At 37.1% G+C, this 23728-nt stretch overlaps 1 protein-coding gene across 4 annotated transcripts in view; it reads left to right on the forward strand.

Moving 5' to 3' along the window:
• Positions 1 to 22735, forward strand: part of LOC132129362 (transcriptional enhancer factor TEF-5-like) — a 61955-nt gene extending 39220 nt beyond the window's left edge. The window contains exons 3-13 of one of the 4 annotated variants that reach the window (XM_059540922.1): positions 12769 to 12833; positions 14070 to 14132; positions 16435 to 16446; positions 17656 to 17784; positions 17869 to 17912; positions 17988 to 18052; positions 18124 to 18260; positions 19506 to 19679; positions 19890 to 20033; positions 20138 to 20290; positions 21721 to 22735. In XM_059540922.1, coding sequence (XP_059396905.1) covers positions 12769 to 12833; positions 14070 to 14132; positions 16435 to 16446; positions 17656 to 17784; positions 17869 to 17912; positions 17988 to 18052; positions 18124 to 18260; positions 19506 to 19679; positions 19890 to 20033; positions 20138 to 20290; positions 21721 to 21834 — 1100 coding nt within the window. In that variant the 3' untranslated portion in view covers positions 21835 to 22735. Of the gene's footprint in view, positions 1 to 12768; positions 12834 to 14069; positions 14133 to 14233; positions 14297 to 16434; positions 16447 to 17655; positions 17785 to 17868; positions 17913 to 17987; positions 18053 to 18123; positions 18261 to 19505; positions 19680 to 19889; positions 20034 to 20137; positions 20291 to 21720 lie in introns of all 4 variants that reach the window. The other 3 variants (XM_059540923.1, XM_059540926.1, XM_059540924.1) reach the window with 3 other exon arrangements.
• The last annotated feature ends 993 nt before the right edge of the window (positions 22736 to 23728 follow it).

Raw genomic sequence — 23728 nt, forward strand, 5'->3', positions numbered from 1 at the left:
CTGACCCTAAACTGCAACTTCCTACTTTATTAACTTTCTAAAGTGTCAAAAAAAGTGGAAAAGACAAGTCCAAAAATGCTTATAACAGCTGGATCTGGTAATACGATGACTTTGTCCGTGCCTTCACTCACAACTCTCTCAAGCCTCGTTCACTCCGCCATTGTCTCACAGCGATCAAGTTCATCATAATATTTCATAATATCATAATATTTCTCAAAATATGTATCTTAGTCTCTTAGCCACATATCAGAGAACAATTTAAATTATTTTATCAATGCATTCTATTGCACCTTTAAGTAATGTTTTTCAACTATTAACAGGCCTAAATTTTTAGAATCTTAATTGTAAGAAATTGCTAAACCATCTTGTGTTAGCTCTGTTACAAACCATACCCGCTTAGCTAGCTATGTTGTAGTGAAGCAAGGTAACAATCATGGAACTTTATTTGTGACTGATCTAAAACAATGTACATAAGCAACAACTTGCATAATGGTCACTCATGAACTAGTATGTAGAATAGAGTTCCTCACATCAACCACATGGAGATTTCGGTTTGGCATTAGCATGATGCTTATGGAAGCATATGGGTAGCGATATTCAATTTGGAATGTAATATGCAAAATGACAATGAAATATGTAAAATGACAATGCATTCCTGTATTTACATTTACATTTTCCAATACATGTGTGCAACGTTTGGTGCAAAATGAAAATGAAAATTAAATTACATAATTTTCATTTGCCATTTCATACACCAGTTTTAATATGTAAAATGAAAGCTAATTTTAACGCTTTATAAGTTGCAAAATTAAAATGTATTACAGAAATGATTAGATATGTCTAACATGTTAAAGCAAAAACTGTGGCAAAATGATCATTTAAATGCTATTTTTCTTAAATGCATTAACACTCACAGTCAAGACACTTACGATTGCATTTTCATTCAGTGTCCCGCAATGAATGTAGCAAAATTCAATGTGCACATTGAAAATGCATTCCGAGCCAATTACGTGTCCGCCCCCTCCCACCATGTCAATCACTGCGTGAACAAAGGCGGGGCTTGCAGAAGGTCAAGAGACTCAAGACTCTAGAAGAGGATTCAAGTGAGAGAACATGGACAAGAGAGTTGGTCCGTGTACGTTTTGATCATTTCGGTTTATGGCTTTTATATTTCATTCGCACTTGTGGGCGGCGCTGAAACGCTGCTTTCATCTGATTGGTCGAATCGCTCCACCTTCAGCTCGGTCTTTTCATTCTTTCAGGCAGAATAAGAGTCAGAGCGAGTGAAGCACTGTAATGTCTGAAAATACACTCACTGTTAATTAGCATAATATTTTAATCATATGTAGCTGGGCACATAATTCCTGCTGCTAAGACCTGCAAATTATTTCTAGGTTGTAGTATTGTATGAATATTGTCCCACTGATAAATACAGTGCAAATAGTTCTGTCTCTTTGGAAAAAAGTGAAGTGGAAATAAAAATCAATAATAGACTGAACAGTTCCATGTCTGTAACATTTACCACTCTCATATTTTAAGTCATAAGGCACTAGGTATGTGTGTGTGTGACATTAATAAATAATTGTAAAAATTAATATAGTTACATTTCTAAATAAAAATAGTAAAATCAGCTCAGTGCTCCTGTAGCCTACCCCAGAGCGCCCTCTCGCGGCTGTAGACGGTAATGTTTTCTCTTGGTTCTGAATAAATGCGACTTATATATGTTTTTTTCCTCGTCATGACGTATTTTTGGACTGATGCAACTTATACCAAAAAATATGGGTAACATTATTATTATTATTTATTATGAGAGTAATTGACACAGACTAGAACTTTAATGTTTCACCAAATTCAGCTCAGATCTTCAGACTCGTCTGACTCGTTTTGCTGTATAACTGGCCAGACTTACCTTCCCAAAAAATCCTATTTAATTTTATTTAATAAATTTAACTATATTTATTTCCACTTCGCTGTTATCCAAGGAGACAGAACTAATTGCACTGTTTTTATCAGTGGGACAATATTTATACAATACTATAACCTAGAAATAATTTAACGGGGTCTCTTGCAAGTCGCAGCAGCACGAATTATGTGCCCAGCTACATCTGATTCAAATATTATGGTAATTAACAGTGAGCGGTGGTTTCAGACATTACAGTGCTTCACTCGCACTGACTCTTATTCTGCCTGAAAGAATGAAAAGACCGAGCTGAAGGTGGAGCGATTCGGCCAATCAGATGAAAGGAGCGCTTCAGCTCCGCCCACAAGTGCGAATGAAATATTGAAGCCATAAACCGAAATGATCAAAACGTACACGGACCAACTCTCTTGTCCATGTTCTCTCACTTGAATCCTCTTCTTGAGATTTGAGTCTCTGACCTTCTGCAAGCCCCGCCTTGTTCACGCAGTGATTGACATGGCGGGAGGGGGCGGACACGTGATCGGCTCGGAATGCATTTTCAATGTGCACATTGAATTTTGCTACATTCATTGCGGGACACTGAATGAAAATGCAATCGTAAGTTTCTTGACTGTAAGTGTTAATGCATTTAAGAAAAATAGCATTTAAATGATCATTTTGCCACAGTTTTTGCTTGAACATGTTATACATATCTAATCATTTCTGTAATATATTTTCATTTTAATTTTGCAACTTATAAAGCGTTAAAATTAGCTTTCATTTTACATATTAAAACTGGTGTATGAAATGGCAAATGAAAATTATGTAATTTAATTTTCATTTTCATTTTGCACCAAACGTTGCACACATGTATTGGAAAGTGTAAATGTAAATACAGAAATGCATTGCCGTTTTACATATTGCATTGTCATTTTGCATATTACATTCCAAATTGAATATCGCTACCCATATGCTTCCATAGATGCTAAGTTAACATTGTTGTTCTTTAATGATCACAAATAATACATGGAGCACACAGATATTTAATTAAATCATCAATGTTTAATTACATTTCTGAGATAGCCTTTTTGTGTGTTCAAGTCATGGACAACTAGAAAAAAAAATAGTTTTTAAAAATTAAATTACAGCAGCTCTAAATAGAGGGCAATAATAAACAGTCTATTTTCCAGTTAACTTTAAAAGTTTAGGACTACATACGAAATAGATGGGCAAAATAAGCTAAAATAAAGGTTGTCTTTTATGCCAGGAACACACTTATGATGCCTTAAAATGCTATCTATGTATTGTAGGCAGCTCACAATGCTTTCCTCTTGGAATATTTTGTCTCAGGTATGCTGTGGAAACTGAAAGTTCAAGTTTTATTTTGTCCTTATCATCACCTGTTCCTGCTGTCTTCTAACAGAAAGCAGTTTTTCTAATAAAGTTCATTCTCATTGCACTGTGGAAAGACTGGTTAAACAATTTGATGTTCCCATCCAGTGTCTGGTTGCTATAATGAGCTTGATTTGTCATCATCCTGCACCTGTGATGTCTTGCCACTTTCAACCTGCAATCGTTTTAGTTTATCGCCAGTGTGTCAAAGCTGTTTGAGAAATTATATATCAACGCTAGCATTTAGCAAATTATCTCAAGGTCTTTTCTGAATTAGGCTAATTATGGCTCTGTTCATCATTACGCATCCTTTTATGTTAGTAGTAGCTATTTGTTGAGAGTTACGGTTGTCTGTTTTCAAGTGAAGTTTTGAATTAGGACCATCTCGGAGAAGACGCATGACATCATCTCGGTTGCACAAGCTTCTCAGATGTGATGGATCCTCTGAGGAGATCATGGAGAACTGCTGTTCCTCCATTTGTGAGATTAATGACAAATCACAGCCCATTTGCAAAAGATGGTTGGAAATGTTCTATAGGAAATGTATGGACTGTGGCATAGTGGTTAGTGAACATTGTGCCATGGTGCTCATGTGGATGATGCGATGCAGGTTCAAGCCTGACTCGTGATATTTCCTGATCCATCTATAGGCTTCATTACACATTTTATAGGTGTTAAAAATTGTAAGTCTGTGTCAAAAGTGTTAACCTCTGCAGTAAATGGGTGCTGTCAGAATTAAAGTCCAAATAGCTGATAAAAACGTCACAATAATCCACAAGTAATCCACACAGTCTTGATGGATTTGTTACTTACAAACACACAACTTTTTATTTCACAAGACATTAACTGATAGACTGAAGTGGTGTGGATTACTTGTGATTTTTTTATCAACTGTTTGGACTCTCATTCTGATGGCACCCATTCACTTCAGAGGATCCACTGGTGAGCAAGTTATATAATGCTGAATTTCTCCAAATATGTTCTGATGAAGAAACAAACTCATGTGCATCTTGGATGGCCTGAGGGTGAGTACATTTTCAGCATTTTGGTGTGAACTGTTGCTTTAAATGAGGAAAAGCGCTGAGGAAAGCAACAAACATAAAGGCCCAATCCCAATTCTATTTTATACCCCTTCCCCAGAGTGGCAAGGGGTAGGGGAGAAAATATTCCCCTAAGGATTGGGACACCACTACTATGCCATCACACGTCATCATTCGTCGTCTAGCTCTTACAATACACAAATATACTGGTGTGCTGGTGTACATTAGAGCCTTTAATTATCTTTCTGTATTAATGAGCTGCTTATTGACACACACACAGATCGTAAATCGCGCAGCTCACACATCCAGGAGAAAATAAACTTGACAACGCTGCCCCACGACTTTTATTAAATACAGTTAAAATACTGAATCGCTACATTATATTTTCCAGCGATGAAAGGATACAATCGCTGTTTTTAAGTAAACTCTCTCTAAAAAGATAAACGCACAGATTCGAATACACGCAACTTCCATCTCTCTTTCTCTTTCTCTCTCTCCCTCTCTCTCTCTCTCTCTCTCTCTCTCGAATAGGCTGTATTTGAGAAAATGGTGTAGCGATTTCTAATTATTGGGGGGATTCGTCTATGGCAGTTATCGCACTGATCAGACATATGCTGTGCCACTATTTTGCAGTCTGTAATGATATGACGTTAGCAAATATTAGCGATTTTTTGCAAACATTTCTTTGAGTAACATGACCGTTAATATGAAATCACAATTGTATGTAACATAAAACAAATGATTACTTTTAGTTAAAATCTTTATTTATGCCAAAAAGGCTTACATTTATGTGTCTTTTTGTTCACTGTAGCAACAATGTTGCCGAGATAATTCATACCCCTTCGTTTGAAGTGTGGTCCCGAAAAATCTTCATTTGAAGGGCTATCTGGCCCTTCCCCTTACCCCTACCCCTCCAACCAAAAGAGACACCCCTACCCCTTCACGTGAACGCGCGAAGCGGGGAAAGGGGAAGGGCTAAGGGGTAGAATTGGGATTGGGCCTTAGACTACAGGAATCTTGAGGGACTTAAGGGTCACAGGTGAAGGTTTGCTCTTCAGGGGTTGTCAAAGGTCAGGGCGTATCCTTCCATGTCTCAAAGGGTTAGAAGGGTTTAATTTTAGTGAGAAAGATGTACATGTACATCTTTAGATGTTCTCCACTTCAGATAAATAAAAGCCTGAAGTGGTATTATGAGATGGTATCATTTGAAAACGTTTTTGACCTTTTGATCTCTCTTAGTGGAGATGGACCAACTGTCCAGTTGCCTCATACTCCAGCTCAAATGTTTTGACAATTCTGGTGTGAGTTCATATCTGTTTCAGAACAAGTCAAAACATGTTCGGCATGATTGTCAGTGGCTCAGACAGGATCTTCCGGAAATGTTTGAACTCACACATATTTACACATACTGTTTGCAATTGTTTCCTTTGCCTATCTACGTCATACTACATAGTTGTTATATAAATATGTATACATATTGCTAGTGACTTATAGTAAGCTTATAATTGCATGAATCTCAAGTAATCACTTAAACTACCAGTTTCTTTAGTAGGTAATTCAAGTTTCTGTTCTATTCTCTTCCCCAGCATAAAGTTCTAATAAGAGTGTAACTATGTGACATTTATTGTTCCAAAGGTATGCCGTAACATAATTGCATATGATAGTTGTCACTTTGCTGCTATTTTGTATTTAAAAGTGCACTAAGGAACTATTTTCCACTTTCAAAAATAAGTATTTTTTTAATCTTTACCTTTAAAGATATTTGTAACACTTTAATTTGAGGTAAAATAACTTTACAATACAAAAGTAAAGGCCACAAAGAAGAAAGTGCATTCTTCAACATGTAAGATTGTCTTTTTGTCAGGAAATTATATTATTTGCATGTCTTTTTAAATGCTGAGTATTTTTTTACATTTCAGTAGAAATTGTATTTCTGTCATCTGCACTGAGGAATATAAATGTTATAAATGTATTAGTAGTATATACTTGCACATGAGATAATGTATGCAGTCATGGTCTAGAAAAATGTGTTTTATAATGCTATGTTAAGATTATATGTGCAGCTTAACACTACTTATGTGATATCTGGCACATTCAGTCGTGGAATCAGTTATTTAAAGGGGTCATATGATGCGATTTAAAAATTTCCTTTCTCTTTGGAGTGTAACAAGCTCTTGGCGAATAAAGAAGATCTGTGAAGTTAAAAAGACTAAAGTCTCAAATCCAAAGAGATATTCTTTATAAAAGTTAACACTCGTTCACGCCCCCCTGAAACGGCTCATTCTAACACGCCCCCACATGTCTATGTCAGTATGTGGGAAGATTTGCATAACGCCGCCCAGATGTTCACGCAAAGAAAGAAGGCGTACCTGAGGAAATACATCAACATTGCACTGTGGATTGCCGGATCAGCTTTCACCATGGACAAAGTGGCATCCAGCCTGTTGTCGTCACATGTGGTTGCTGCAAGACCAAGGTACGCTCCTTCGTAGAATCCACCTGCTGCACCGTTCTCAAGCCTGCTCACTGCTCACTCTAGACCGCGGCTCACTCTAAGCCTCCGTCCTTCGCTCACTCAAGGCCGCGGTACTACTTTGTTTTTGCCTTCCATAAGAAAACACGACTAGAAATCCTGTTTATATCATGTTTATAATGGGTTTTGTGTTTATGTCTCATTGCTCCGGCCGGATGAAGCATCACAATATGTTAAGAGGCGTAACATTTCAGTCTCCGGCTTGAAGCATTCAGCCAATCACAACGCGCTGGATAGCTGTCCAATCACAGCACACCTCGCTTTTCAGAGAGATGAGCCTTGTGAAAATCTATGCGTTTCAGAAGGGGGGGCATAGATGAGAAACAATAATGTACAATATGGGGAAAATAATGTGTTTTTTTTTTTTACCTTAAACCGCATAAACACATTTCATTACACCAAATACACAAAATAATGTTCTTTTTAGCAGCATCATATGACCCCTTTAATGGTGAAAAATATGTCTGTCTAGGGTTGTTTTGTATGGCAATGATAACTGATAATGATAACTGATAACTGTTTTAAAATATCAGTTTAATTTGTTTTTGCAGATGCTTCTTCCGTGCCAACAGGTGTCAGTATAAATCCAAGGAATACCATTTTATTGGCCATTGAAATAGTAAGAAAGATTTATTGGTGTATAATTAGGTAACATTAATAAACAAACTGGACAAAGTTCAGGAGTTAATGGGTATAGGAGTTTGGGAGAACTTGAGTTCAAAAACACCAGTACAAAAATGTGGAGTTTTCATTCAGGTGACGCTTGTCTATAGAGAAGGTCTCCAGTCTAGTGTCTCCAGTGAAAACATCCAGGGCAAAACAACATATGGAATTACTCTCATTTCCTTGCGATTAGCTGGAACATAATACAGCACATCTTGCTGTTTTGTCTGAGAATCATGACTTGAGTGGACTGGCACCAGTTCTGTGAGAATCTAATTTGAATGGCATGGCACCTGTTTTTGATTGGCCATTGGTTTGGGTTTTCCTTTGATTAGCAGTTTTCAATCTTTAACTGCGGGCCAAAGTTAACAGGTGGGTGGTGGGTGAGTTGTTAAAAAGCAGGTGGTTTTGGACAGCAAACTTACACATCTGGTGGAATGGAGGGTTAACCAGGGTGAATTTTGGGAGGACACTGTCATGGTGAAAAATTATCCATGAAAGAGAGGGAAACTAATAGAGGCAAGGTGCTAATCATCATCCTCACTGACTTCTTTCTACAGACTTCTTGCTAAGTGACCCACAGGGCAAGTCCACAATATCCTGCAGTCCTGCAATTATTTTAGCACTTCCAAATGGTTATGTCAACAGGACTGACATAATTGGAAAGGAGAGCTCAAGCATGGGCTCACCTTCACATACTTGTCAATATAGACCAAAAACATATGCAAACACTATTCATTTGCCGTGGCTCCCAGATGGAGCGCAAGTTTCCCATTCTGATTTTCTTTTCTTTTTTTTGGAGGGATAAATGTGTACAAAGCCATTTTCAGTTCACTCCTGTTTTTCCTGGACGTACTTTAGAGGAATCTGGGAGCAAATCGGCACTTTCCTCTGGCACAGCCTCAGTCAGATCTGCAGAAGTATTTATGCAGACATTGATACGGAGTGGATGTTTAACTGGCCCTTTTTTTACTCAGCACTTTGTAAGTGAAATGATCAGCCTTTAATTTACCTAAAAGTCAGGTAGACAATTTTAGCTCTTAATGAAACAAAAAGACTTGCTCTTTTGTACTCTGAGGTAATTGTTTTAAAGAGCCCTTGTTGGATGGCTGGGTTTGCTTCTCTGCAGGCTTTGTCTGGTAGACTTCAGTTGGAAGCAATTTTATTTGTATTTTTTCATGCAGGATGTTAAGGGGAAAAGGCACAGAGGCCATGGCAACACTAATACGTTTTTGTTTGAATACGCATTCTCTCCGTTTCGGCCTTCCATTCACACCGAGATGCCGTTTTTAGTCACAGAAAACTGAGCTTCTTTGAAAACACTCTACAAAGTGGATCAATTTGAGAACACTGTTTTCGTATTATAGTGTGGACTGTGAAAACGGAGGCTTTTGAAAACAATGAAGCAAGTTTAGTCATGTTACAGATATTATACCAAAAGATATCCGCGTTTATACTGGTATCGTGCACGTTATTTGCTATGCACTTTCACACTTTTGCTATAGATGAGTTACTTGGTACATTCACATCATAGTCCTTCAAAGATGAAAGGAAATTTACTGGTTGCACTTTATTTTACAGTACGTGTACTTACATGTACTTATAGTGTACTTACAGTGTATTTATCTAAGAAAGTTCTGGTAATACAAGGTAACTACATGGGGTAGGGTTAGGTTTAGGGATAGGTTCAGGGTTAGTACCTAGTTATTACATAGTTACTGTAATTACTATAATAAGTACATAGTATGTACATGGGGAACAGGACAGTAAAATAAAGTGCTACCAATTTACTCATGATAGCTATATGTGGCAAAACATGAGGGCAGTTGCGTTTTAGATCAGACATACAATCGTGAGTGTGTGTGACCTGGTTCCGTCAGTGAATGGTGAGTTATTTTCATACAGTAAAATAATCCTTTCAGAAAAACTTTCTGTGTGTATCACATGCAGTGTGCTTTTTTTAGGCTTTACACATGCGCAGATAGCTAATTTTATGTTTTCTGATGTTTCAGTGTGGATTAGACACTTTTGGAAAACGATTGAAAACGCTGGTGTGGACAGAGAGTCCAGTATCCAGATTAATGTAGATGTAGACAGAGACACAATGCAGGTCCAGTCCTGCTCTTGGAGGGGCACTGTGCTGCAGAGTTCAGCTCAAGTCCTAATTAAACACACCTGAACCACCTAATCAAGGTCTTCAGGATTTCTATAAACTTCAAGGCAGTTGTGTAGATCTGCAGGACTCTGGCCTTTAGCAGGATTGCACAACCCTGCCATTAGAACTGAGCTAGTCATCATAAAGTTGCAAGTTTGAGTCCCACAAGGGACAACCAAGAGGTATTACCATTATGTCCTTAAGCAAAGCATATCGTGACACCTGCAGGAAGGAGCCTCTAGTTACTACTGTGGGATTATACTTGTAAAAACTCTTTGTACTGTAAATCACTTTGGGTGAAAGGGCTACTTGCAAAGAACCCATGAAGTATCCTTCATAGATGAATCTACATGCGTTGTGTGTCTGAAGTCAGGAACATCTGTGTTTCTGTTGGACATCTGAGACCTCTTTCCCCTTCTCCTTCATCATGTCCTTCTTTCATTTCTGTCTTTCTCTAGCCAATTTCACACTGCGATTCCGGAAAATACATGGGTAATGTGTCCTGGCAATTGTTCCCGGGTCGCTAGATTTTGCACATTCACACTGCCATTGATTACCCGGAATATGTGCATGCGTTCACACACAACCCGTAAAGGTCCCGTAAAGACACGTGACATCAGGATGTGACGTGTAATGTACGAGTCGAAAACATTAGGCACGTTAACTTTAACTTAAGCTAGCAAATGATCTCAGCATCAGCGCGGAAAGTGAGGAGCTAACTGATCTCTGCTTCATTACAGTTTGCACATATTTTTTCGTCGTAAACGTTGCACAACACACCCTTTACGGCATTAGTTCTGGCTTTTGTCCACACAGCGCTCGTTCCGGGTCTGAACCCGGCAATGTTACTAGGTCCCCGACCCGGGTTAAATCCCGTAATCAATCCCGTGATGTATTTGCGTTCACACAGAAGGCAACCCGGCAATGTTCCGGCAATTTTCCGGGTCCAACCTGCAGTGTGAAAGGGGCTTCTGTCTGCTGACTTCTTCTATACTCCCTGCTACAGTGTTCCAGTCTTATCTTCCTTTCTTCCTCTCCAAGCATCCCAGGAAGTGCAGTCATTCTTTTAGGGTCGTAAATACTCTATTTGTGGGCATGTAGCTTTCAAGGGGGGCTATGGGTTTGGTGCCCTCTGAAAGCTTTTGGCTGGGGCTCAGGAGTTCAAGGCTGCTTAAAATCTGAAAATGAGCCAGAATCTCTCTTTTTTTTAGAGTCTCCTCTGTATGTCTTGAGCTGAAGATGTTTGCCCTCTCTTTTACTCGTGTTCTGTCTTTCACTGTCTGGATGTTTCTCTCTCATTAAGGCTGTCTGAATGGCTAATCGACTTTGACATTCGCATATGTTGTCATTTCATCAGTAATAGATAATTAAATTAAATTGGAGAGGCTCTAATATGTTCCGGTTGGTGTGATAAATCATTGGACAACTCTAGTAACATCTTGGTATTAAGCACTCACAGCATCTAAACTCTCAAAACGGGTTGGCACCAAGGGGGTGCTCTTTTGTACTCTACCTCAGAGAACTCTTTTAGTCTCATTAAGAGATAAAATGATCTACCTTTTTGGTGGCCTGGAATGAGAGTTTAGATGGTGAAATATAAATTCCCAAAAGCATATTTATATACGGGATAAATATAAATGCCCAAATAACAACTGGACAACCTACAGGATATGTGTGTGTGTGTGTGTGTGTGTGTGTGTGTGTTTGTGTGTGTGTGTGTGTGTGTGTGTGTGTGTGTGTGTGTGTGTGTGTGTGTGTGTGTGTGTGTGTGTGTGTGTGTGTGTGTGTGTGTGTGTTGTGTGTGTGTGTGTGTGTGTGTGTGTGTGGTTGTATATATGGTTATCTTGACAATCTATATATTTGTTTTAGTAACCCAACTTGGCTGATTTATCACCATTGGTCAAAAATTGGTTTATTAATTGTCTAATATATTAGTCTATAACCACAAAGAATCTACCGTGACAGGAAGTGGATCCTTTTCCTGAATTCTGGCATCTTCAGCACCACGTAGGAAACATGGTGCTTTATTTATATTTGGGTTGTCTTATCAGAGATCTCTTCATTTGTTTGCACATTCACAATGTCCAAACAAGTTGTTTGCTGGCAACATGTTGTATATGAGTCCCTGGTGTTATATGGCTTGCTGTCAGGGAGCAGGGTTTCATGTATTGGGCTTAGGTGGTCTGACTGTCATTGAGTGGGATGGCAGTGGGAGGGTGGGGGTGTCAAGAAAGATACACTTATGAAACTTTGCACAGCTGTTCACAAGGTCAACCCTTTTATAAACTGTGATGAAATCCTTTTTATCTCTTGACCTCAATTTATCTCCTTCCTTGATTCCCGTCCCTTTATCATCATTCTAATGGCTGTATACAAACTGATTTTTTATTGTACTTTTAATAAATTGCTCTTTGTATGAAAACATTTGTCCACTTAGAACAGCTTGAGTGGTCAACACCCTGACACATGGTGGCCCTATTTTTTATTTTCTGTTTTGCCAAGTCACCCCCCATATCGCCTGACTCTTCTGTCACAAGCCTTGTCTTTCAATGGTCTATTAATAAACTGGTCTCATAGGAGGCTTTACACCCTACTGTGATATTGCTGGTGGAGGCACTACAGCATTTCATGTGCTTTTCTGTGCATATGGGTCTTCGTTCCCAATAGCTTTGTATAAAAGTTTAAAATTTTACATGTGATGAGAAAAATATTCATAATTTTTCTTTTGGAAGTCACTTTTATCCATTAATAAAACACTGTAGTAGTCAATGTTTTCACTGGGAATCGAACCCAAGACCTTGCGGTGTGAGTGCAATGCTCTACCAGCTGAGCTACTGCAGCAGAAAAACAATGTGTATATAAATATAATGAATTGAACTTTGTTATATGCTTACACAATTTTTGTATTTTTATTATATTATATATATACAATTATTATATTTAATATCTATATTCAGTTTCACCATTATTATTATTATTATTATTACTGACACTCCACTCAGTCCTTTATTAATCAGCTGTTTGTGTTAGTCAGCAATGTGTATATTTGCATATTTACTCATCTTGTTTTTCTTATCCTTTCCAGGTCGTAATGAGCTGATAGCAAGATACATTAAATTGCGGACTGGAAAAACCCGCACTCGAAAACAGGTAAAGTGACAGTTTCTGTTAGCACTTGTTTGAATGGGTACAACAGAAGTCATATCAAAGTCAAAGATTATCACTATATTCTGATTTGATTCGATTATGATGCTTGTAATTGATTCAGTCATTAATCTTTTCTTTTTTTTTTTTTGGCTTGTTCAATGTCATTTTTTTTTAAGTCTCTTTTCGTTTCACTGGTTGAAATTTATACTGACACCTATTGGTGTGGATCTTGCAATGTGCAAAAGCAAACATTTTATTTGTATTTATGCTATTATGAGATTATCCCATTCAATGTAAAAATATCTGGCAAAACACTGTTCAATTCTTTAGGTGTAAAAAAACAAAAACCAAACAAACAAAAAAACAAACCTACTTAAAGGGATACTCCACCCCAAAATGAAAATTTTGTCATTAATCACGTATCCCCATGTCGTTCTTAACACGTAAAAGCCTTATTGTTTTCGGAACACAATTTAAGATATTTTGGACGCCACAAGGATACGTTTTCTTTGTGTATTTATGCATTGATTTGAAAGAAAACAGCGCATCATTGTGCCGCGGCTGACACAGAAGAGCGTAAGCAGTCTGCGTTAGATCATATTCTCCAAAATGTTGCTACAGTGATGTGGAGAGAGACAGTGGAGACTAATTGTTGAATAAAATCATTATTTTTGTTTTCTTCTCGTACAAAAATGATGGTCGTCACTTCATAACATTACAGTTGAATCACTGATGGCAGATGGACTATTCTGACGATGTCTTTCATAGTTTTCTGGACCTTGACAGTGTATTTTACTATGCAGTCTATGGGACAGTCACAAGCCTCCTGGTTTTCATCCAAAATATCTTAAATTGTGTTCTTAAGACCTACAAAGCTTTTACAGGTTTGGAATGACATGGGGTAAGGGATTAATGACAACATTTTCATTTTGTGGTGTAGTACCCCTTTAATGCACCTTCAATATTACACTATAAATATAAACTTATCATCACAAGTGTCAGATCTGTGTTATAAACAGAGAATTTGCCTATGTCTGTAGGAGACATCTAATATATCTGTTCTTTGCAAATTATGAAGCAGTGCAAATGTGCTGTTTTCCTGTGATCACTGAAACAGAAATGTTGTAATTAAAAAGTCAGGTTTATTGGTCACTTGGTCATTTTGACAGTTTTGTTGTTATGACATATATACATATTTGTTGGATGATATCAAATGTCTGTGGCCCTGTTTTGCCTCAGGTGTCTAGTCACATACAGGTGTTAGCCAGGAAGAAAATGCGGGAATATCAAGCAGGCATCAAGGTATGGCTGTGCTGCCACCCAGTGGCTTCTTTTCAATGTCTCTCTTCTCTTTTCTTTTCTCCCTTCCTTCCTTTCTCCCTCCTCTGACTTCCTTCCTGCAGGTGTCTAGCCATCTGCAGGTTCTTGCGCGGAGAAAGTCTCGCGAGATTCAGTCTAAGCTGAAGGTATGTGGCTCACTGCAGTCTGCTCTGCTCTGACCTGAGCTGTAAACTGGGCTTTTCCTAATCTCACCAATCCTTCCTATCTGTGGCACACTCTAAATGTTATAATGACTTGTGATGTTTTTAGCTTACATGTTCCACAATGTGTGTGTTGTACAGGCATTCATTAAAACACATTGTGAGGGAACTGAGCAGCATGCTTGTAAAGTAATGTTGCCCTCTGGTGATTGAATATTGCATTGCTTTCTGTTGTGTCTACACGAATAGGAATGTGTGTGTCTGACTAAACTATTTATTTGTTTAGTTATTTATTGATTGATTTATCCCACTCTAACTTATCTTGAACTCCATAACTCAAACCTGTACTCATCTTTACATCTTTCTGTGATTTATATGTTCACTTTAGAGAAACACTGTGCAATTTAAATTTGGTGTAGTAGTACACTAGTATTGTTTTGATTAATCACTTCTACATGCATAATTCTCAATTCTGAGTAATTTTTTTTTTCACCTAAAAAACAGAAAACTACCTGGTTGTTGTCTTGTTTTTTCTCTAATTATTTTCCCCTCACTAACTATTTATTTATTGTTTGCATCTTTATTCCTTTACTCTTTAATTTAAGGAGATGATACCTATATCATTCAAATTTGTGTTCAGATTCTAATAATGGTAATAATAAATATAATGTTCAGTAAATTCCCCCCACTAACCATTAATTAATTAATTAATTTATTCTGTAATGTCCAGAATGTTTATTTTCTAGCCGCTCTATAATGTCCGAACATTTTTTTTCCAATCAATAATTTACTTATTCAGCAATATATTCAGCAATAGATAGACAGACAGACAGACAGACAGACAGACAGACAGACAGACAGACAGATAGATAGATAGATAGATAGATAGATAGATAGATAGATAGATAGATAGACAGATAGACAGACAGATAGACAGATAGACAGATAGATAGATAGATAGATAGATAGATAGATAGATAGATAGATAGATAGATAGATAGATAGATAGACAGACAGACAGACAGATAGACAGATAGATAGATAGATAGACCGACAGATAGATAGATAGATAGATAGATAGATAGATAGATAGATAGATAGATAGATAGATAGATAGATAGATAGATAGATAGACAGATAGACAGATAGACAGATAGATAGACAGATAGATAGATAGATAGATAGATAGATAGATAGATAGATAGATAGATAGACAGACAGACAGACAGACAGACAGACAGACAGATAGACAGATAGATAGATAGATAGATAGATAGATAGATAGATAGATAGATAGATAGACAGACAGACAGACAGACAGACAGACAGACAGATAGACAGATAGATAGATAGATAGATAGATAGATAGATAGACCGACAGATAGATAGATAGATAGATAGATAGATAGACAGACAGACAGACAGACAGACAGACAGACAGACAGACAGACAGACAGACAGACCGACCGACCGACCGACCGACCGACCGACCGACCGACCGACCGACCGACCGACCGACCGACCGACCGACCGACCGACCGACCGACCGACCGACCGACCGACCGACCGACCGACCGACCGACCGACCGACCGACCGACCGACCGACCGACCGACCGACCGACCGACCGACCGACAGACAGACAGACAGACAGACAGACAGACAGACAGACAGACAGACAGACAGACAGACAGATAGATAGATAGATAGATAGATAGACAGATAGATAGATAGATAGATAGATAGATAGATAGATAGATAGATAGATAGATAGATAGATAGATAGATACATAGACAGATAGATAGACAGACAGACAGACAGACAGACAGACTGACTGACAGACTGACTGACTGACTGACTGACTGACTACTGACTGACTGACTACTGACAGACTGACTGACTGACTGACTGACTGACTGACTGACTACTGACTGACTGACTGACTGACTGACTGACTGACTGACTGACAGACAGATAGATAGATAGATTGATTTTTTTTTTAATTTTACTAAGAGAAAACCCTGAGCTCTCGGTCCAGCTGCTCAGAGTCATTTGATCAGTGTGTCATCTGATCTATTTGTCTCATCAGCACTTTTAACAGTTTCTCTTCCTTTCAATTTTAGGCCATGAACTTGGTAAGTGAAGTGTTTTGTAGTCTGTTTTGCCCGCAGAGCTTTATCGCACCCGCAGACGCTCAGCGTTCACTGGTTTGTGCTTCAGTTTGCGCGGTTCAGTGCTTTGGCTGCCAGTGTCACCCGTCTCACAGTTTGGATAAATTTAGCAACCACTACTGCTATTCTCTGTTTCAGTTTTGCCCCAAATATTTGTTTGTTAAAGCTGCAAACTCAGAACACTGCAAATTCGGAACAAAGTATTTTGAAAGTGTTTTGTTCGTTGTCATTAAATTAATATAATAATTGTAAGATTGTATTATATCAGTGTTCTTTTGTTAGTCTGTTCTAAAATAACTGTGGCGTTGTATACTAAATTTTAAACATGGAATGTTTATGCTGTTCAGGTTTTCTGTGTTATACTGTGTTTTGTTTGAGTGGCTGCAAGCACAATAGCATGCATCACGTATCATATGTGCCCTTTGTAGCATGATTTTGCATGTTTATCTAAACCATTTAGTTTAGCATGCATATCCTGCACTAAAATTGCACTATTGTTCAAAAATTTTGGGATCAGTAAGATTTTGTTTTTGTTTATGAAAGAAGACTTCTCACTAAGGCTGCATTTATTTGATCAAGTATAAAGTAAAAAAACACTAATATTTAAAAATGTTGTTACAAATAATATTTTATAGTTGAATATACTTTTTGTAATCTATTTCTGTGATGCAAAGCTGAATTCTTCCAGTCTTCAGTGTCACATGAATGTGTATTTATTGTTATATTTTTATTATTTAATTATTTAGTGTTATTGTTGAATTGTTAATTTTTTTGCGGAGACTGTTATACATTTTTTATTAGTCTTTTTTATATCAATGTCAAAATATTTACTGTTATCAATATTAATAGAATTTATAAATAAATAAACTTTACTGATCCTTAAACCTTTGGATTGTAGTCTGCATATCAAGTCTGCTTTTCATAACAATTGCATATTACCATATACAGTATAAAAGTATGCTATTAATAATATTTATTATGTGTTATTATTATTATGAATTAAAATATTTGGAACCATAACTAATATTATTAAAACTAATTATTATTTTAAAAATTCCATTAGAGAAATTCATCTGAGATATCAGGAAAGGTTTGAAGTTTCTTTCAATCCAAGTTTTGTTCCAAATTGAGTGAAACTGTGCTTCTAATGAGCTCTTCTGGTGTTTTTCTCAGGATCAGGCTTCCAAAGACAAAGCCCTGCAGAACATGGCTGCTCTCTCCTCCGCTCAGATCGTTTCTGCCAGTGTGATGAAGAGTCAGCTGCCTCCTCATCCTCAGCACCCCTACCCCCCTCCAGCCCGGGTAAGTTCAGAGTTTAAGTCCCCCTCTTTTGACCAGTTCTCTAACATCACCTTCAAACTCACATGGTCCTGTTTTGTTGTCTAGTTTTGGCCCGGCCCCATCCCAGGACAGCCTGGACCTTCTCAGGAGTGAGTATTTCTGACACCTGAACCAATCACAGTGCCCTTGTGAGATCCTGCTGATCTGTCTCTGTGTTTTTCTAGCATCAAACCCTTTGCACCGAGTCCGTACTCCACCCTTCAGCCTCCACTGCCTACACCCATGTCAAGTGAGAGCAGTTCTGGGGTTATTTCAAAAGTGAACTCAGTCCTGACCTAAACAAGCATGTTTCCCTGACAGGTTATGAGCAGTTACCCACCCCGCACCCCCCGAGCGCCTCTGCCATGCCTGTGTGGCAGGACCGGACCATTGCCTCCTCTAAACTCCGCATGCTGGAGTACTCAGCCTTCATGGAGCTCCAGAGAGACCCTGACACTGTGAGTTGCACTTCTGCTGAAAAGATTAGATGTATTAGCATTATGCTAATGCTAAAGTGTTGGGGTGCAATGTGGTTTCTACGTTGCTCTGAGAGGTTTTTGGCATGCTAGTTTTAGTAGTTAAGGTGTTTTGGGCGGTTTCTAGAGCGCTGCTAAGTGTTTGCCAGGATGGTTTCTTTAAAGCATGATAGCAGCATGCTAACAACATGCTAATAAATGCTAGAAATCTGTTAAAACACACACACACACACATTACACATGTTGCTAGCATGCTATAGCCCCCCCCCCCTCTCTCATATATATATAGATAGAGAGAGAGAGTTGCCTTTAACAAGCAAACATAGTTATTCACTTGTTTGAATATATACTGTATATCTTCAATAGACTTAACCAACAGATATTCACAGGATTTATCATTTATGTATAATTCTTCATATGGATACATTACACATTGAGTTTGTTAGTGCGGGTAACAAACAACAAAACAACATATTCCAAGATGGCAGATGTGTTGAGGTGTCTGCAAAAGTCAAATGTATCTATACAAGCGTTAAAAATTATGCTAAAACATGCTAGAAATTTGCTAAAACCATAGTTTATTTAAAAAAAAAATTATATAGTTATAGTTTTTGGTTTTATTTGTAGTAAAACCATGGTTAATTTTCATAACGGAGCAGTGTGCGAAAAACATGCTATACATACTATAACATACTGTAAACATCTTAGCGACAACCTAAATCATGCTAGCAACATGGTGAAAAAATATGCTAGAAACATACTGTAACTTTCAGAAAAGGCTTAAGACAACATTAAAGTTTATCTGTCTAGTTTATGTACTTTTATAGTATTTATGAATATTTTAGCTTTAAAATTTTATATTTTCATGTTTTTATATTTTGATTTTAGTTTGTTTATGTGCTTTATGTGGTCATTTACTTGAGGTTTTGCTTTTTAAACGGTTCAGTTTAGCTTTTTTTTCAGTAGATTTAGTACTTATTTAATTAGCTGCCAGAGCAACATTTCTAATTTCCATTGAAGTTTCACTTTACGTTTTTTAATCTAGTTTTTATATTTCATTTTGTATTTCTGCTTTCGGTTACTGAAAATGATTTTCAATAGTTTTAGCCAACAATAGCAATACTGTCACAGACGAAAACAAACATTACAATTTTCAGGAATGGCGACGTTTCATGCATTTGTTTAGAAAGTGCAATAAAGGTTACCTCTTCACCTGTTAACCTACAGTACAGCAAGCACCTGTTTGTCCACATCGCCCAGACGAACCCCTCATACACAGACCCTCTCCTGGAGGCCGTGGACGTCCGTCAGATATACGACAAGTTCCCAGAGAAGAAGGGAGGCCTGAAGGAGCTGTTTGAGAAAGGCCCTCAGAACGCCTTCTTTCTGGTCAAATTCTGGGTGGGTTTTTACTGATGCATGTTGATCTGCACTGTTATAATTAACAAAGTCTTGCCCTGAAAGCCCAGTAAATCTTATGTGTTTGCAAATTTCAATCACTTCATAAATGCCCCATAAAAATGAAAGTTTGCTTAGTCAAGGTCTCCAGAATCACTAAGTTGGTCTCCGTGAGACATCTTGAAACAGATTCTGGTCTGTATCGTGTTTCAGGCTGATCTGAACAGCAGTAATGTTCGGGATGGCGCAGGCTCGTTCTATGGGGTCAGCAGTCAGTACAGCAGCGCTGAAAACATGACCATCACTGTCTCCACTAAAGTCTGTTCTTTTGGGAAGCAGGTGGTAGAGAAAGTCGAGGTGAGGTCACTGTTTGCTCATAACTATTCATAGCTGTGTTTTTGTTATCTACTGTAGATAGTCTGTACTGACAATAGTGCTTTCTTTGACTTTTTGACCCCTAGACGGAGTATGCGCGTGTGGAGGGCGGGAGGTACGTTTACCGGATCCATCGCTCACCCATGTGTGAATACATGATCAACTTCATCCATAAACTCAAGCACCTGCCAGAGAAATACATGATGAACAGTGTCCTGGAGAACTTCACTATACTGCAGGTAATTCTCTCTGTGTGTGTGTGTGTGTGTGTGTGTGTGTGTGTGTGTGTGTGTGTGTGTGTGTGTGTATCAAAAGTTTGTGATCAGTAAGATTTTTTAACCCTCCTAATCCATTCAAAACCTGAATTAACATAATATATCTGATCAGCAACTTCTGATTAAAGCTTGGAATGTTACCATGTTATTATTGCATTAACTTTGTTTTTTGATTGATTAAAATAAAATTACAAATCCTTTGAACCTTAAAATTACATATGAACCACACCAAAAGAAAAAAAAATGTAATGAGATATATTTAAATAATGATGAGAAGCCTTTGATAAATAATTTAATTTAAATAAATAATTGAATGAAATTTCTATGAACATAATCTAAGAACTAACAGTATTAACCCTTTTGTAATTAATGGAATTCCATTAAATTCATTTGAATTTATAACTATATAAATTATAACTATATAAATACTTTATAATAATTGCTAAAAAAATAATAATAATATACAGTCCAAATTTATGAAACCTACATTTTTATTTCTACAAAACAACATAAATATTAGTAAATATAAATATTCGTTTTTTTTTGGGGGGGGGGGCAATAATATTGAATTGTTTAGGGGGGATTTTAATATAACTCTAAAAACTAATAAAAAAAATAATAATTTGGCAGCTAATGATACTCTTTACATACCCGGGTCCCATTTATTTTTTAATAATGGGATCCCATTCTTAATATTTTTTTAAATGGCTATATCTCTTAAAAATAAAAATCTGGGAAAAAAAAAAAGATTTTACAAAGCACTTGCAAACTTAAATTCCCTGGTGAAATAAGGTATTTTTTTTTCTTTTCTTTTTTTACCAAAATGGACCTGAATGTATTATGAGGGTTAAGAAATTCGTTTTATTCAACAAGGGTGCATTATTTTTTTATTTTTAAACAGGAAATGCATTAAATATATTTATATATTGATGTTTGTCTAATTTAAAAGACTATAGGATAAATTAAAGCATACTTGTAAATTACGTTTTAAAACAGTTTAAATAGTTTAAATAGTTTACAATGTAAAAGTAATTCTTATGTTTACTAAAAATCAGTAAAGATTTTACAGCAAAAATACAGTGGGGGGCATTTTTACAACTATACTAAAAGACCTTTTTCTTTCAGTCAGACAACAGAAGGCAAGTAGCAGATTGTTTAAAACAGCTTTTTGGCAAGTTTTGATCACGTTGATCATTTAGAGGCCTCAGAAATTAGTGAAAGCCATCAGTATGGAATGTACAGTTTGTAAAACAGCCAAGATAAGGATGTATTTCCAAGCTTATGTCATTATGCTCATCCAACATAACTGTCTACTGTGCTATGCCATGCTTTATTTGAAGTTTCCGTCTACTGTTCTATTACACCGTTCCCTGATGTGTTTTTCTCTTCCTCAGGTTGTCACAAACAGAGACACACAAGAGACTTTGCTATGCATTGCGTTCGTGTTTGAGGTGTCTACAAGTCACCACGGAGCACAGTATCACGTTTACAGACTCGTCAAGGACTGAATGACCCTTTCGCCAAAAACCCCTCCAGATGCCATTCATCCAGTGCTTACGAACACTTACGAACAAAGTGAGGAAAAGAAAACTAGACAGACCTGAAGATCACAAACACAATCATGGGCAAAACACAAACCGGGATCCTCTGCACTAGGTTTTGTTGTATATTTAGTCATGTTCCTTAAAAGCAAAGGAAACGCACTTTCAGGGATAATTCTGTTTCTTACTGTTTTGTGGGGTAGAGGTCTGTGGTGGGTGAACTCTGATTCTGATGCTTGTCATGTTAATGGTACTAGACTCTGAAGGCACAAAGGTCTTTTTAAAGCCAATTTTAAGCGAACAGGAAAGGAATTCTGGTCGATACGAGTCTTTCTCTATCAGAAATGTTGTGATGTTTGTCCTTCATTTAGACACAGCAGCTTGCTACCTCTGACCCTTGACAGACTGCGGCCTCAGATTGTTCTCAGAACGGTGAAAATAAAAACGGTTTTGTGTAGGAAAGAGACACTGAATGTTTGTGATGGTAAGAGCAAGTTGCTTAAAAAGTTTAGGGTTCGTGTTTTTTTTCACGAATGTCACACACTTTTGCAAGTTTTACTCTTGACTCAGCTTGTTTTTCTGTTTTGGAAAATGCAAATGTGTGAGCTATTTCTACCTCCTGGTGTTACGTGGATATGTATGGAAGCCTGTTTCCGCAAGAGAATAAAACAAAAACAAAAAAGGTGAATGCGAGTATTTATCTGAAAGTTTCTCGCAATTCAACGAGATATAAACTCACAGTTCTGAGAAAATAAATCAGAATTGTGAGATATAAATTTGCTATTGCAAGAAAAACTGAGATTAAAAAGTCGCAATTAACTTTTTTAATTGTTTTATATTCCGCAGCAAAAAAAAAAAAAAAACAGAATTGTAAAATGTAAACTCGGAATTCTGAGGAAAAAATGTCAGAATTGTAAGATCTAAAGTCAGAACTGAGAGAAGTAAGTTTGAAATTGCAAATTGTTTATTTCTCATAAATCTTGACTTTTTTTTCCCCTCAGAATTTCTAAAGACAAAGTCTAAATTGTGAGCTTTAAACTCAGAATGAAAAGAAAAAAAGTCAGAATTGTGATATAAAAGTGGCAAATACCTTTTTATTTTATTTTTTCCATAGCGAAAAAAAAAAAAGAAAAAAAAATAGCGAGGTGTGAACTCAGAATTCTAAGAAAAAAAGTCAGACTTGTGATATATAAACTCTGAATTGTGAATTTGTAATCAGAACTATGAGATAAAACGTCACAATTAGCTTTTTTTTATATACTGTGGTGGAAACAGGCTGCCATGAATATGCAAAGTGCTTTTTTAAAGCAGAGGTTTTTTTTTCAAACCATTTTGCCATAAATGTTATTGTGATTATGCATGCTTTTACTCGATTGCCCTCAGTTTGAGTGCCTTATCACTTCTGTGTCTACCTTCGCCATACTGACAAGAGAGCATGCAGGAGAATTCAGTAGATCACCTGACACGGTTTAAATCAAAGAAGGCAAATCTGCTGTTGCATAAAGGGGTTACAGCGGGACGAAACAAATCTCAGTATGTACAGTAACACTTGGTTTTGATTTCTCAGTGTTTTTAATCTATGAACTACATGCTAATAACATCATCACCAGTGCAATTACACCTAACTGGGTGCTTGAGTATTTTCCTCATAAAAGAAAAAAAAACATTGTATTTTTAAAACAAAGAAAGAAAGAAAAAAAAACTTTAATTTGAATGTAAAACTTCAATATTTCAGTCGTTCTCTCAATTTTTGTAAGGTGTGCCATTGGTCAAACGAAGAAATTAACCGTTAATTCCATAGTGAAATGTGCAATAAGTTCTGGGCTATTCCGATCCACGTTTTCTCAGGTTCTTTCAGTAA

Source organism: Carassius carassius, chromosome 46 (genome assembly GCF_963082965.1).
Source record: "Carassius carassius chromosome 46, fCarCar2.1, whole genome shotgun sequence".
Lineage (NCBI taxonomy): Eukaryota > Metazoa > Chordata > Actinopteri > Cypriniformes > Cyprinidae > Carassius > Carassius carassius.